Here is a 17044-nt window from a genome sequence, read left to right on the forward strand (position 1 = left end):
CCTGAAATGAGGAAAGGCAGCAGGAATAGATGTTATTCAACCAGAAATGCTCAAGTATGGAGGTATAAAAAGTCTTACAGTGGCTACACTGCATAGTTCAGAGGGACGAATTCCAGATGATTGGAGTTGAGCTTTCATTGTACCCATATATAAAAAGAGAAATAAAACTGAGTGTGAGAATTTGCCTACTGAGTTTCCTGGTAAGATTTATGCAAGTATACTTGAAAAATGGTTGAGAAGGGTTGTAGAAGGGAAGCTTGGTGAAGAACAAGCTAGATTCAGGCCAAATAGAGTCTGTGAGGATCAGATTTTCACTTTACGACAAATGGTTGAGAAATCGTATGAATGTAACAAAGATCTATAGTAATTTGTAGATCCGCATATGGCATATGACAAGGTGTCGAGAGAAAAGCTATTCAAAATGCTACAGTTATATGGTGTCAATGGGACATTATGTCAAGCAATACTTAGTCTTTATTTGAGTTGTATGTCAGCAATTAGAATTGAAGGAAGTACAGGAAGATGGTTTGATATTAAATCTGGTGTCAGACAAGAATGTACATTATCCTCTTTGTCATTCATTCATTATCTATATGGATCACATTATGAAGAAAAGTGATATTAAACCTGATATCAAAATTGGAGATGTTAATCTCAGCTCTTTACTTTATGCAGATGATCTTATACTTTTAAATAAATCCATTACAAGTCTGCAAGATTCCCTGACTAAATTGAAGAACTGTTGTAATAAAATTGGTATGAAAATCAGCAATAACAAGACAATGAAAATAGGCAAACACATTGAAAATATGAACTGCATCGTGAATGGAGAACCTAGAGAACAAGTAAAATATTTCAGCTACTTAAACACATTTTTGTAGTGAGACGGTAAATAAAATATGGAAATAGACAACAGAATCAACAAAGCTAGTATGGTAGGAATTCAATTGAATAAATTTATATGGAATAAGAGAAAATTAGTCAAAACACTAAACTAGCTGTATAGAAGACAGTGTTCAAACCAATTTTAACTTTCGGATCTGAGAGCTGGGTTAGAAGTAAAACACTTGACCAAAGACTGGAGACCGCAGATATGAGATTCCTGAAAAAGATTAGGGGCATGTACAGATGTAATCAATGGCAATATCGTATTAAAAAACGAGGATATTAGGAAAGAACTTGTTAGCATCCAGGAATGTGTCAGCAAAGCTAATCTTAGCTTGGTATGGTCATTTAAATAGAATTGGAGAGGTCTTCTCTGTCAGGTTAGCAGGAAAAAGACCCAGAAGAAACCAAGACAAAGGTGAATTGATACAGTAAAAATTGCGTTAGAAGACAGAAATATAAAATCTGATAATGTTGGAGTCTTGACAAATAATAGATTGATTTGGAAGAAAATTGTTGATTGGTAGTTAGTAATGATGTAAGTTCTTCATGTAGTACTACCATAATATCCTCTACATCCCTTGAGGGTACATGTCAGGAATTTGATGATGATGTGTTCTGATAGCACTGAAATGCACTTAATCATCTTCACCTAACTTGAATATTTTGAGAGATTCGTTTTTTAAGGCATTGTTTATAGATGTTGAAGTTTGAATCGTTAATAAATCTTTGAATACACTTCGAGGTTAGCAAAAGAAGGTCACTGGTGTGTAGGAGGAGGAAGAGATGTGAAAAGCATAGAACTCGGATAGTCTAGTGAGAGAGAAATCTGAAGAGTAAGCTGTCTCATGATCAAAATGAGCAACCAGAGAAGAAACTGGCAATCCAATCATAAAGAGTAGGAGGAAGACCAGTAGCAATCAAATGCCTTGGAAATATTAAGAGCAACTTTGTTAGTTTCCCAAACTTTTCCACAGCTTTTGTATAAAAATGGGTGTGGTTAGCTAGGAGATCTACTGTAGAATGAGAGTGGAGGAATTCATATTGGTGATTTAATTAACTGGTGGGTCTCCAGATAAGAAATTGACCATTACTGACTTCTCCATTACTTTTGAGTGTAGAAAAGAGAGAAAAACGGGATGATAGTTTGATGGCTGACTTTTTCTCCACTTTTTTAGGATAGGTTTGATAAACTATGCAGTTGGGTAAATGTTTGAAAGCTTGGAAGCAAGTTTTTATTCAGCTTGTTCCAAAGTATAGTAGCATGTGTGGGTGATACAGTATTGGTGTTAATTCTGGAGCACAAGTTTTTTGCACAAATGGTGGAATACCATCTAGTTCAGGGGAATTATAGTTGGAAGAGTTTTATCCTGAAAGATTAATCTTATGTTCATGTGAGTTTTTAGATGATGGTAATGGAACAAACAAGGACAGAAGTTGCACCCAACAGTTTTAGAAATGGACTAGAAAACTCATATGCCATTTGATAAGAGGAAAGCTGTTGCTACTGGCCCTATAAAGTACTAGACTAGAGCTCTGCTGCCTCACTTCTTCCATGCAAAATTTAAGTCTGCTCACTTAGCAGCACACATATTATTATAGATATGTAACATTATAACTTATTGGACAATACCAAAGTGAAAGAAGTGTGCGAAGTTAAGAGATTTCATTATTTGGAAATTACACACTGTTAAATGTATTAAATTTATCTGAATGCATATTTTTTTTATATTTCCGGTGAAGTTTATTTGGATAAACTTATAACAGTATTGGATGTAATTGATAAATTAATATGTGAACATCATTTACTTATGCTTATGGTAACAGGTTGTGTTGATCAACTTTCTTATAATATACACTTGTTAGTGACATCATTTCATTATTTAAGAGTTTCCTAAAAATACTCAAGTCAGTGCAGAAAGAGCAATTAGATCGATTAATCCAATTAGCTACACTCACTTTCACACAGATCTCTAGTTTCTGTTGCATGCATCTCTCAAAACTATCAATAATTCCCTCCACTATATCTATTGAACTGCAGGCAACAGCCACTGAACAATCCTTCACAGTTCAACTCCAAACCTACAGTATAATTTTTTTCCTTCCTCGTTCACTCCTTCTATTGCTGTGCTATGAAACAGTTTGTTAATAATTGGTGGATTTTTATATATATAATATTCATAGATATTATCATATTATTAATCCTACCATAGAGATGATCTCTGTTTCTAACAATTATTTTTTTTTCATTTTCAAGTGTACCTATATATGCACAAGGGTTCACTCCAATTGGTGCAATGATCTTAACTCTTTCTTTCAGAATCCAAATAATCACTGACTCAAGACCAAAATACAAAATAAACACATTTAATATAACAAAAACAATATATATACACTTCAAACAAATATTACATAACTAATTACAAATTAATTGGATTCAAGGCCTTTTAAAAACAAATTTACAATTAAGACTAGACTAAACACTTTGTTTGCACAATCACAAAATGTTCATAGCCAGTTTCTTTCTCTGTCAAGGCCCTTTTCCGAAGATATATGACTCTATTCTTCATTTTTACAGGATCCTTTCTCATCACTTATGTAGCACACAATAATTTGTCCGAACTTAATTCTGTGTCTTTTCTTCAGTAGAAATAATAGTCAGATCCGGCGTCCTTAATACAGATGAAACTTCCTAATCAGCATTTTCTCGAACATTCCTTTAGAACGTAAATAGCAAATTCTTCTTTTATTCACTAAATGCTTATTGACAGTCTTAATTCTTCCATCACAGTTCTACGATTCCCTTTTTCAGAATCTCCTATAAATCTTCCAATTAGCGTTTCCTCCAATATTCCTTTTAAAACGCCTGTAGCAATATTTCCCTTTTCAAATAGTTCCACGATTCCTTTTTCGGAATATACTATTAATTGTCCTCCAGCTGTCACAAAAAAAAAAAAAAACTCAAGTTCCTCTGAATCTAAATATCTGCCAGCCTGTGTTCTTAATTCCTTCCGAACGCTATCCTTGTTTACTCTCCCATTGCTTCGATACCGAACTTGTCAGCTGTCAATCACACATCAAACCTCTCAGCGAGCATGTGCACTCCACGAAATTGGTACGCAAGAAGTTAGGTATAAATAATGGCCGGCACTTTGTCCCTGTTAGCAACAAGAGAGAATGTCTTCATAAAAACACAAAACTTAATATTTTAAATTACATTAAAATTTCTGTAAGTAATACAAATATCAAATCCCGTAAGTACATCAATTTTTAACTGCTTTACATATCACTTTTGACAAAACAATTTCAATAACGGGCACATCGCAAGTGCCGACAATGCGTGTTATGAAACTAGAACTAATAAACATTTTAACATAAACAATTCATAAAAATATTCAGAATTTTAATTATGATTATTTTTACAAGTTCCTTCTGTTATGGTTTCCCCCATACACCCTCTTCAAATCAAACATGATCAAGTTTCTTCTTCACTCTCAGCCCAACCATAGTACTAATGTGTTACGTGATAACCCAACCAAACATTATGTTTAACAGTTCCTTTTGTATTATATTGTCCATTTTTCATTTCAACTGACTTCAAAAATCAAAACTTGCCTTCTCTTATTTCTAGCTGCTACTGGTTACCACTACCTCAAATACCTATTATGTATCATGCATCTTTTCACCAATGAGCAAGTGCCCAATTTATACAAGCTTTGGTGTTCTACAATAACTGTCAAATGCTTACCATCAATGAAGAATGAATTTACAAAAAATTTTTGGAAGTACTACTTTTTTTTTCCCCCCCCCCTGGCAGTTACACACACCAAAGTTACTTCCATGCAAAGTTTTTTTTAGATTCCAGGTCCCACAAGAAGTAGGTAAACATTTTTATCTGCCAGGAAGTCAGCAAGTCACTCATTTAGAACATCCAGTTTTTATTCAAGTGTTATTAATACAATTTATTAATGAGATTAATAATTCACTTTTCGCTCCAAAGTTCCAACTTCTGTCCAATTCACTTCTTTCTCTTTTATATGCAGACAGGATTGCCGCACTCGTTGGGGGGAGCTGTCTATAGTTGTCTCCATTTTCAAAACCCATTCTGTAGAGTTAAGCTCCTATTTTGAGTTGCATTGTAAACTCTATTCTGCTGATATTTAACATGCAGTTGGTAAATAAGCCAAAATCCAATCTAAAGTAGAAGAGGATTTTCTGTACAATTATTATCTTATTCTTCACATTTTAATCCTTTCTGAAATAGTGAAGAGATCCATTAATGATCAACATTACACATAAACCTTCTGCCTAATAACATTTGTCAGAATGGATTTTGCTGCTGCTAGTCGACTGTAAGAGGATCTTTTTGCTTACATTAGTTACCTTTGAACAAATACCAGGAAATGCAAATGATTACTTTTGACATCATCAGGATATTTAACATCAAGGCCTTGTGAGCATTTTCCCATCCTATGGTACTGCATTCAGGTTATTCTCTAGCCATTTTCACTGAATCTACTACTGATGTTCTGTATATCAATTATACTGCACAGTTCATTCTATTCTATAAATCTTTCAATATATACACAAATCTTCTAGAATAGACAACCAGCATCTTAAATGATGAATTCTATATCATTCACTAATGTAAAAAAAAAAAAATTAGTTGGATTTGATGCCTAACTCAGCCTTGCCTTATTTTCATAAAAACCAATTCTCTTTACTTATTCTTTATTCTCCACAACATCCAGTTCTTCAACCAGAAGCAGATGTTCTTTTTTTTTTTAAAAATAAATAAATAAAATAAAATAAATAATGATATGTTTCTAACCCTTCTTTGCATAAACAGCTGTCTTAGCATCTGAAAAATGACAACTTCAGTAGAATAGTTTGATTAACTAAACCATGACTAATCAAGACGCAAAAAATGAACCAAACAACACATTAAAGGTTTCCTCTCTAATCAACCAATTCCACTTTTCAGAGATGCTTGACTTTGTGGTGTACATTTATTTATACATCTGGTGAATTTTTTTTTTTTTGGATTATGAATTTTCCTTATGAGAGTATGATGGAATTGCTTCTTTTCTCCATACAGTTCTACTGTTTAGTTGAATTTGGATCTATAATCCATCCTGATTTGCCTTAGAAGCTCTTTTAAAGTGGCAACTATCTACCATTCACAGACTAAGCATCAAAATAACCAGATTAACCATTCAACTTTGCTACCTTTGTTTGCAACTATCCTTTTCTATCAATATTTCTTAAAAATTATAATTCATAGTTGTTTAATCCAAATGTGGGAAGAAAAAAAAAATAGTACTCATTGATGAATTTTTTTACAAAGGCTTTGCGTATATAAAAATTTCTGGAAATATTTTATTTCACTCCTAAAGTTGACAGAAAAGTGTGATCAACTAGACTTATGAAATGGAATGGAGTTCCCCCTCTACTGACCAGAATACATATTAATGCTTTATTGGCCAATTACATTATCATTAGAATGTATTATAAAGAGCACGAATTTGAACATATACCTGGATATCTTGGGGATTGGGAAGATTTCAATATATGCATAGCTGAGTCTAAAACTGTACCAAAAACATTATGATTGTTAAAAAATGTGGAAAGATAAGGACCAATAAGTGTGCCTGGATATATAAAATGGCAGGAATGAAATATAAATAAATGACAAATTAAAAGACAAAGAAATCAAAACTATCAATTATGAAAAACAAAGTAAGAAATAAAAACTAAAGCAAGTAACATAAATGAGTGCTGGCCATTTTGAAGAAATCATCAGATAAAAAGCAAAAATTCACTATCTAGATAAGTTTTTATCTTCTATTATCTAATGATGAAAACATGTTATCTAAACAATGTGTTTTCACCTTCTGCTATTTAATGATGATTTATTTCTTCATAATTGGTTAGCACACCGTTACAATTACACATTGTAACTTAATACATTGTATTAACACATTGTAAATTTAATACCATGTCACCATGGTATTAAATAAAAGGTTTTTGCCTTAAGGTTCTGCCTGGTGTCCGATGAGAACCAACAAGAAGTCAATAAGAACCAACAACAAGCAGATACATTCATCAAAAGTCTGCTCATCACACTTCTCAAAAAATTGGTGTTATCAAGTCTCTAATTAATAGAGCACATAAGACTGCAGGGTTCCAATCCTTCGTATTTCTGGCATCTCTGAACTTATTGCTAGAATTTTGAAGTATCATCTCATTCCCACATATTTTCCTATCAACAAAATTTCTCCTCTGTTGCCATCTACAAAAGACAAACTGTCACCTCTATCATTACTGACTTTTCTCAGATATCTTGTGAATATAATCTAACACACTTTGGGCAGACAAGCCGTTCTGTGGAAAAAAATAATTAATAAACATCAATATTATATCAAATACATGAAACCTCAAAAGTCTGGTCTGGCACAACATAGTATTGACAGTAAACACAATATCCAGTGGGATGAAGCTCATCTTCTCCATAGAAGCAGGTTTAAATATGAATGCTCTTTCAAAATAAGTTGTGAAGCCCTTTTACATCGGCTAAATCTTAATCGGAACAATTGTCTCTCTCTCTCCCAAATGCTTGGAAGAGTCTCATTCTTATTTATTTTATAAATAATATTATTTATTAATATTAATTTCTAACATGTAGCAACAGCATTATGGAAATACAAGGTACATACAGCAAACCACTGTTTGCTGTATGTACCTTGTATTTCCATTCTTTTGATTTGCTTGTTTCTACACACTGATGTACTGTTATTTTCAGTACGAAATATCTATACTTTTATTTTATTAAAGTTAATTACTGTGGTTATCATGTAATTTATTGTTTATGTAACTCATTTATTTTATTCATTCCTGTCTGTGTGTTTATTAGTATTGTTTTGTTTCCAAGGAAGAAAATGAAGTCATTCGTACCTGGGGAGATGTGACTGTTCGAAAGAAATATTCCCATGTTGACCTAATTCATATGATTGATGGTATGGATGGCGAAAAAGGAGCAGTTACTGCTGGTGGAAGAGGATATTATCTTATGGTAAATTCTGAGCTTTCTTAAAAAAATATTTTGAATGTTTTAAATCTTTTCAAGATAAAGATTTTACCATGAAGTCTTTTTCTAAGAAGTGAATAGTATTTATTCTAAACCTAACTATTAAATTATTTCAGGAATTTTCAACGTATACTGGAATATTCATTAAAAGAAACTTTAATAAATACTTCCTATATTTCGGCAATGTCACATCACCATCTTCATGGGAACATACAACTATGACATGTGCACGCAGGCACTACAAAAAAGCAAATCTGGATACCCGCCACAGAATACATTGGAAGAAAGCCATGTTATTACACCACAGCAAATTTAAATACGAAAGATTGTTCATGGAAAATACTTTCCAAACCTCGACAAATTTGGGTGTATGAGACTGCCCCAAATTTGGGAAGCTTGCATCTTGAGAACTTCAGCCCAATAGACAAGATAACCCAATATAGCCCACTAGGGAGCACCTTTAGGACTCTAGGAACAGCGTTATTTTTCTCTCTTCTGCCTTATTTGCTTTGCTGAAATATAGGAAGTATTTATTAAAGTTTCTTTTAATGAATATTCCAGTATACGTTGTAAATTCCTGAAATAATTTAATAGTCGTGTTACCAATATATAAGCCTATCTACAAGTATTCTAAACCTAGCTAATCCAGTTAATATGATGTATTGTTGAATTTTTGTCCATTATGAAATTTAATTTATTTCAACAGTTCATAAAGTAATATGAAAAAATTGTAACAATGAAAACTAAATGTTGAAAGAGATGGAAGCACTATCAATCTTATACCAGTTTTTCAATTAATTGTACTTTGTTTTATATTGTTTAGCTTTCATTGTTATGTTCTAAGTCAGTGGTTCTTGGCCTATGGTCAGAAGTAACATCTGAGGGATTCTGCAAGAAATTCGTTTTTGAGACCAAACATTTTATGTTATAAACAGCCTTGATGTGTGTTCATTGTGACACATATTGGTTTATTTTTACTGTGCAGATGTGAGCATATTGAACATATGATGTTGTGAATTCTGCAGTGCATTATCAGTCTGTAAAGGAAGAATAAAGAGTAGATTCAACTAAAGTCAAGTCAAAGGAAACACCCCAGTCACATTCAAACAAGAAAATTCATAAATATAGCAATGCTTATTTGTCTCTTGGTTTTACGTGTACTGGTTCCATTTTTTTATTATTATCCCATGGTATTATTACACCAGATCATGGAGGTCAAGTTCATGTATTTTATACAGCACCTTTTCTGGGTTGTTATAGAGTAGAAATATACAGTTTAGCAAATGCATTGGTGATGCTTCCTCGATGTTACAGATTTTGCAGGTGGTAAAGACTTTTATGCCATTGCTAAACTCGATTGGTCTTGTGTGGCCGGTCTTGAGGCAAGAGATCATGGTAGTGGCACTGCGATTAAACTTGGAGCTGATGGTAGCTCCTGGATTTTCTGCTGAGTACCAGTAGTGAGTCATGTCCTGAAGAATTGTTCTTTTTATGTTTTCTTTTTAGGTGGTTTTAAAAAGATCAAAATGTGTGGTATCACTTGATGTTGTGGCCATTTTTGCTACTTCATCTGCAGTTTTGTTTCCCTTTAATCCCACATGGAATGGGATCCATTGGAAGATTATTTCGGAATCCTTATGCAGTTTGTTTATGTTTTTTGCTATGTCTAAGTATTTCTTGATGGCTAGTGTAGCAGTTCTTAATAGCTTGAAGGGCTGCTAACAAATCTGTGAAAAATATAAACTCTTTTGGGTTTTGTTTGTCCAAATATTGCAGTGCTGTGTTAATGGCTATTAATTCTGCATGGTATGAGTTGCATCCAATACTGTTAGTTGTTTTTAGTTCTATATTATGAGAGCCATAGATGAGTATGCCACTCCCAGAATTGCCATTTGGATTTTTGGAGCCATCTGTGTAGATCTTTATTGAGTCAGGTCCATATTCCATTATTTTTGAAAGGGCTAATGATCTCAAGATTTCAGTTCTAGGCTTTTTTTCTCATGTTTCCCTATTTCAGAGTTGATAACTATATTTTTCCTGTCTTGATTTGGAGGAAATGCTGGAAAGTTGGCTATTTTATTTGGACAGTCCAAGGGAATTTTATTTTCTATGATTTCATGCATTGTTGATTTTTCTTTATTCTGTTTGTTGGTTTCCAGTTTTTAAAAAGTTCACTTGTTCTATGATGTGCAAAGTTGGCTTTTTTTTTCCTACAAATTTGGTTAGATTTTCTTTCCACCTAATTTTTAAAGGAACAAGGTTGGATTCGAATTCTGCTATTTTTCCAGGAGTTGTATTCCTTAGTCCACATAGACTTTAGCTGCATTTTTCTGAATTTTTATAAGCTTGTCTAAACATTTGTGATGTTTGCATCCAGATAGGCGAAACATATTCCATTATGGGACGGATAATAGCGGTATATGTGACTTTTAAGATTTTAGCATCGGCTCCCTACTCTTTACCTGAGATACTTTTCATGATATTTAGCCTTCTTTTTGCTCTGACTGCAACATTGTTGATATGTTTATTGAAGCTTGGCGATGGATCCAGAGTAACTCCAAGATATTTGGGATTTTGTACTGGCTCCATTGATAATCAAAACCCACAGCATGCTGTTATGAAATGTTATCCAGTGAATGCACGAAACCAGTGAAGTTGTGCAGACATTTGAAGACAAAGCATGTATGCTATAAGAATAAGCCTGTTGAATTTTCTCAAAATGAACTTCAAGAACTATGCACTATTAAAAAAATATATATATATAACAAATATTGCAACCAGTAGCAAGAATGAAAATGCTGTGATTAATTGCTAAAAAGAGATAATCTCACAACATAGTAGAGGAACTGATTCTGCCATCTGCAAAACTAAAGGCATCGGCTATGTCGGGAGAAAAAGCATCAAATAATTTAAATATTATTCCATTGTCAAACAACACAGTCATTCGAAGAATTCAAGAAATAGCACAAAATATGAAATAACAACCGATTATCACAGTACGTAATAGTCAATATTATTCTCTACACTTGGATGAAAGTCTATACGTTGTGAACTGCGTCATTTTGCATAATTTATGATAAAATTAGTTTACTCCAGTCTCCTCCACAGGGATCTGCCATATTTTTTCAAAGTAAAATAGGCATCATCTGCTTTCAAAAGTTTGGGAATGACTGTTCTAAGTAATAGAAAATAAAATCATATTTTGTATTAATAAGCTGTTGTGTTTTGTCATTTTATCTGCCTTCTTCCCCCCCCCCCTTTATCCCGAAAGAAGGCCACTTAGTTTCCCTCTGTTTCTTGGAAGGATTAATACAGTATTACACTCATTGGTAAAATAGTATGACCCCATGCCATATGGAATCTAGCAATAACTTTAATTAACAACATGTAGCAAGAATGGGCTATAAATAGATAGCATCTCAGAGAGGTAGAATTTGCATTAAAAAATGTGTGATAATGAGTTCAAAGAACTCGAGTGATTTCAAATGGAGGAGTGAGAGCAAGCAAAACCAGTAAGAGTATTTTAAACACCATTATCTTGCTATGATTGCCATCTGCAGTAGTTCCTTTTATACACTAAGAATGATGTGATGAAGAAGCATCAAGTCGGTGTTAGACATGCAAGAGGCAGATAAGGGGCTGACAGTCTTCTGAAAGTCCAGTTGAAATGCTACAGTTGGTTAAAGAACTGTGAAATATAACATCATTTGTATGGGAGTGTATCTAAATGCACTGTGCACTGGACACTATCCCAGATGGTATTTTGTCTGTATCATACTCAGTGTTTATTAACGTTTTCTTTTCAGTTAATAACACAGATTCATATCTTGAATAAGTTAACTTAAGAATTAAAGAGATTGAGTGAAAGACAAAGTAAATTTAAACTTAATATCTTTATTTATAAACAAATGTTAGTGTAAATTTTGATATTGCATCAATGTAACAGTGTGTTTTTTTTCGAAAATGTTTGTTTTGCAAGTGTGTATACAAATCTGCATTAAGTGAAAAGGACTCACAAAACCTCTGCATCAAACATATTAAGAACATGAATATCACACAAAGATCGCATGATTTCATGAGAACAAAAACAAAATCAGCAGACTTCAAACTTATCAAGCACAGCTTTTTCTCTTAACAGTGGCCATAGAAATATAATTAATTAGCTCATACCTGTTTTTCTTGGAAAAAAAGAAGGGAAAAAACATAAGAAGGAACTATTTCTTTCATATCCTCTTTAACAATATCAGTTCCTTTTCTGTTTCTGTAAAACACAACGATAATTTTAAAGTTCTCTTTTTTTTCTTCTGGAAACTTCTTCCTTAACCTTGATCACAAAAAAAAGTTCATCTTATTTGTTCAAAATCCTTATTCAGTGATCCTGCTGGACTTTGCTAAGGCATTTGATAAGATTCTGCATGGGACTCTGTTGCATAAATTGGAGCAAATGGGTATGGATCCGAGGCTAGTAATTTGGATTAGAGGGTGGCTAGTGGATAGATATCAAAGAGTGGTTTATGGTGCAGTGGAGTCAAGTAGAAGGCAGGTGACTAGTGGTGTGCCTCAGGGCTCAATGCTTGGTCCTTTATTATTTATTTTGTACATCAATGATATTGGGAATACTTTGAAAGGAGATATCCACTTTGCTGATGATGCAAAACTGGGAAGAGCGATAGTTAATTCTGATGATGTGGATATCTTGCAGGATGACTTAAATAGGCTGACAGTTTGGGCTAAACTAAATGGCTTCCAGTTTAATGTGTGCCAAGTGTAAGGTGATGCACTTCAGAAGGATGAGATCACGTGCTATTTACTATATTAATGGAACTGAACTGCAAGAAGTTGATGAGGCTAGGGACTTGGGAGTTATTGTGGACAGAGAACTTAAGTTTTGAGGGCATATTGCAAAGGTTGCCAAAACTTCACATCAAATTACATGGTTATTGAAGAACACACTAACAAGCAAGGATAAGGAAGTGATTGTCCCACTTTATAAGGGGCATTAATAAGACCTCATTTGGACTATTGTGCACAGATCTGGTCACCTAGATTTCTTGGTGATGTGGAAATGGTGGAAGGGATTCAGAGTCAGGTTACAAAAATTGTTGCAGGCCTGTGGAATGTCTCCTACAAGGATAGATCGAAGGTCTGTGGACTTCAGAAACTAGTTGATAGAGGCATATAAATTATTAAAAGGGTTTTATAGGATTGATACTGATAACTTTTTTAAGACCAGTGCAGGAAGGGAGAGAACGAGGGGTCATCTCTGGAGATTGTGTAAGGGTATGATTAACAAGGGTGTTAGGACTAGAGGGTTGTAAATGGGTGGAATGCGTTGCCAGAGGTGGTTGTGAATGAGTTTAAGGAGAAGTATGTTGTGTGAATAATGGTTAGTTTGTCAATGTTGGGTCTCCCGCGATGAGTCTTTTGACTCCATGAAGACACCTTATATAATGATAATCATAATAATAAAATGTTTAACTGGAACAAGTTTGCTGCTTAATATATCAGGAGAAACTGTCTGTTACTTTAGGAGTAAATTGTATAATTCTTAGCAATTTTATCTACACTCAAAATTGGCTTCCTTTGAAAGAAATTTTGTCTGTTAATTTTGAGAGAACTGTTTGTTTTTCTCAATGCTCTTAAAGAAACATCCTTTCCTTTAAGCTATGTTTCTCCCCTAAAGTTCCAATTTTCAGAACCTATTCTCTTCTAATCAACAACTGTTCTTCCCCCCCCCCTCTCTCTCTCTCTCTCTCTCTCTCTCTCTATATATATATATATATACACACACACACACACATACAGTTGGGTCTCTTTTTATGCGGTAGATACATTCCACAGAAAAACCACATATAAAAAAATCGCACAAAAAAGACCTAACTTACATTGAAAAATTAGGGATACGTTCCATACTTTTCTAAAACCGCATAAAACCGAAGCAATGAATTAAAATAAACCTAGGAGGTTTATAAAAATTCAGGAAAATAAGAATGCCTAAGTTGTTTTAAAGCTTTATTCATTTAATTTTATTGAAAAGTAACAATTTTTTCATCAGAATTATCGTCGCTATTAGACAATATTCGACAACATTTGTAAAGTGGTGCGAAATCACTTAAATCACCAGAAGAGATAGTCGGTGCATCAGAACTGTATGGTAAAGGCAATAGTTCTTCACAAACAGAATTAGCTTCAGCCTCGTTCTGTGCTGATTTTTTTCTTCTGACAATGCAATCAGTGATTAAACTTTGCAATGATGATTTTACTTATTTTTTATACAGCTCGCAATATCCAGACATGCAGTTCTTCAGCTCATGTTGGAATTTAAAGACTCATTCAGAATTTGTGTCATTAACAAGAAAATGATTTTCCAATTTATTGCACAATTCAAGACATTCTCGAATTATATTTACAGGGAGGGGGTCAGGTTTTTCTTCCGCTTCACTATCGTTTTCTGGATCTTCGACGATATCTAAAGCTAATCGATTTAACCTACATCATTCTGGCTAAATGTATCCAAACCTTCTCCACCAATTTCATGTGCCAAAGTAATGATTTCGGCTGATAATGTAGATGTTTGAATGGTTGCACTGTTTACAACACATCCAGGCCAAGCTGCTTTCCAGCAGGCAATTTAAAGTTTGTGCTTTTATTTCAGCAATAGCAGATGCAACATGATTTAAGCAGTCCAAAATAGAATTTTTTTTCCCAAATGTCAGGTACTGTTAATGATTCATTTTCTAGTTTATCCAATATAAATTGAAAAGTGTGCTTAACATAATATTTTTTAAAAGTAGCAATTATGCCTTGATCTAATGGCTGAATAATGCTTTTTGTATTGGATGGAAAAAACACTACCTGCACATTACAATATTCTAAATGTGGATGACTTGGTGCATTGTCAACAATTAATAAAACTTTAAAATCGAGAGCTTTTTGCTTCATATGTGTTTCCACTTCTGGTACAAAGCAATTATTGAACCATTCAGTAAATACAGCAGTTGTTACCCAGGCCTTTGTATTAGCCACCCAATGTACCAGCAGCTGTTTTAGATCTTTGCCTTTTAGAGCATGTGGTCTTAGAGATTGATTTACTAGGAGGGGTTTCAACATTCGATCCCCTGATGCATTGCTACAAAGTAACAACGTTGCTCGATCTTTGCTTGCTTTAAACCCACTTGCTTTTTTCTCATTTTCTTCCAAAACAATCCTATTTCGTCAGTGTTAAAAACTTGATCTGGACAATATCCACTATCTTCAATCATTTTGGCCAACTTCTCTTGAATATTTTTGGTGGCTGCTTCATCTGCTGCTGCAACCTAGCCTGTAATCTTCATGTTATGAAGTGCATTCCTTTTTAAAATCCTGGTTAGCCATCCTTTGCTAGCCTAAACTTCTTTATCAGCCTGGGAAGCGGAAGTAGATAGCTCCAATTGCTTCATCTGTTCATAAAATCGAGCTTTTTGTTTAATTACATAACCACTTATAGAAATTCTTCTTCTTTGAGTTAATTCTTCAATCCAAATTACAAGCGCTCGTTCCGTTTTTTTCTAATAAAACATCTCTCGAGTACGATGATAATTTGGCACTTAGTTTTGTGCCAGAAATGATCGATTTTCTTATTATAATAGATTCACACAAATTAAATGTTTACCAATTTTAGATTGCTTTACTAAGCGATCTAAAATTGCAATTCTCATTTGTTGCACCAAAAAAATTTCTTTGGTGCAATTTGTTGCACCAAAGAAATTGCTTTTCTTTGGTGCAACAAATTACATGGTAATGAAACAAAAGTAAAATCATTGCTCGTTGTGTAAACAAGACTAAAGTTCTTTACTAGCATGAAAAACCTCGTTGGAAAGTTCAAGATTTTCTTCTCTCAAGTGTTTTTAAGTTACAGAAATAAAACTAAGTTTGAGGTGAGTCCTTTTTTACTTGCTTGATTCTAATAAATATAACAATTAAACAGTGTGCAACAGAGGCCATAACTACACAAAAATTTCTTTTATACAAAAATTACTAAAGAAATTACTAATTACAAGAAATAATGCATTAGCATTTTATTATATATGTTTACATATATAATAAAACTAAGTAAGAGTTATCCTTTTCTTTTTATTTATTTATTCAAAATCGGCCATCACTTAAAAAAAAGTGATATTATTCGATATTGCTAAATAGTAGATGTCTTATGATATAAAACAAAGGGTAACCATTGAAAGTATCATTGCAAGGTCAACAAAAACGAGCAACTCTGACTAAGGTGACAAAAGGAATATTAGCATTGAATATCAGAGGATGAGATAGGTCATAATGAGTAATGTATCCTGATTCCTGTTATTTTATGTGGATGGAAGGGCAAGAGTATGGCAGCAGTAACATGAAATCATTTTTGCATGCTTGGTAGTAACAATTACATAAGAGCCTACAGTTTTTCTCAGAGAACTAGGGAAAGAGTGAAAAGTCAGCTACTGGACTATCCTCAGCAAAATGAAAGTTAGGCACCATTAATGTAACAAACATCAATGGAAAACCAACATTAGCAGAAGAATTAGAGCAAGTACCATATCTACATAATTAGTGTTACTGAACTTAAAAAAGATCAAACCAGGTGGGATCTTTCTACCTGGATCTATAATAAACATATGATGATCGATTCAGGTACTACAAAAAAGAAAAATGAGGGAGTAATTATAGTATTCAACACCAAACCTGAAAATAAACGGGAGACAGTTTTAAGTACAATCACATAAACATATTTTTCTAAGTGGTAAATTGGCTAGTGAGAATTAGTAAGAATTATTTGTGCCAGTGATCCCTTGAAAGGGCTTTAGTGAAGAAGAGAATTCCTTTTAATGAGTATAGTGGCAGCTATTATAAAGAAGAAAAGATAAAAATCTGATTTTTGTTGGGGACAGCAGAAAGGAAATGAATTCCAGATAATGCAATGTTTAGAGAGAAGAAGTTTGTTGTTATTATGTTCCTGTATAGCTCAGTGGATGTGGCGTTTGCATACCACGGCGCTTGACTGCATGAAGAAAGACTTGGTTTCGAGTCTAGTCGGCGACCAGAGGA

At 33.6% G+C, this 17044-nt stretch overlaps 1 protein-coding gene across 1 annotated transcript in view; it reads left to right on the forward strand.

The window, feature by feature from the left end:
* The window catches only part of SerRS (Seryl-tRNA synthetase), a 114934-nt gene that overhangs the window by 36523 nt on the left and 61367 nt on the right, over nucleotides 1-17044 (forward strand). The window contains exon 5 of the mRNA XM_090400026.1: nucleotides 7817-7957. Within this exon, the coding sequence (XP_090256152.1) occupies nucleotides 7817-7957 (141 nt within the window). The remainder of the gene's footprint in view (nucleotides 1-7816; nucleotides 7958-17044) is intronic.

This window comes from Typopeltis vanoorti, chromosome 11 (assembly GCF_054136105.1).
Source record: "Typopeltis vanoorti isolate ZY-2024b chromosome 11, IOZ_Tvanoo_1.0, whole genome shotgun sequence".
Lineage (NCBI taxonomy): Eukaryota > Metazoa > Arthropoda > Arachnida > Uropygi > Thelyphonidae > Typopeltis > Typopeltis vanoorti.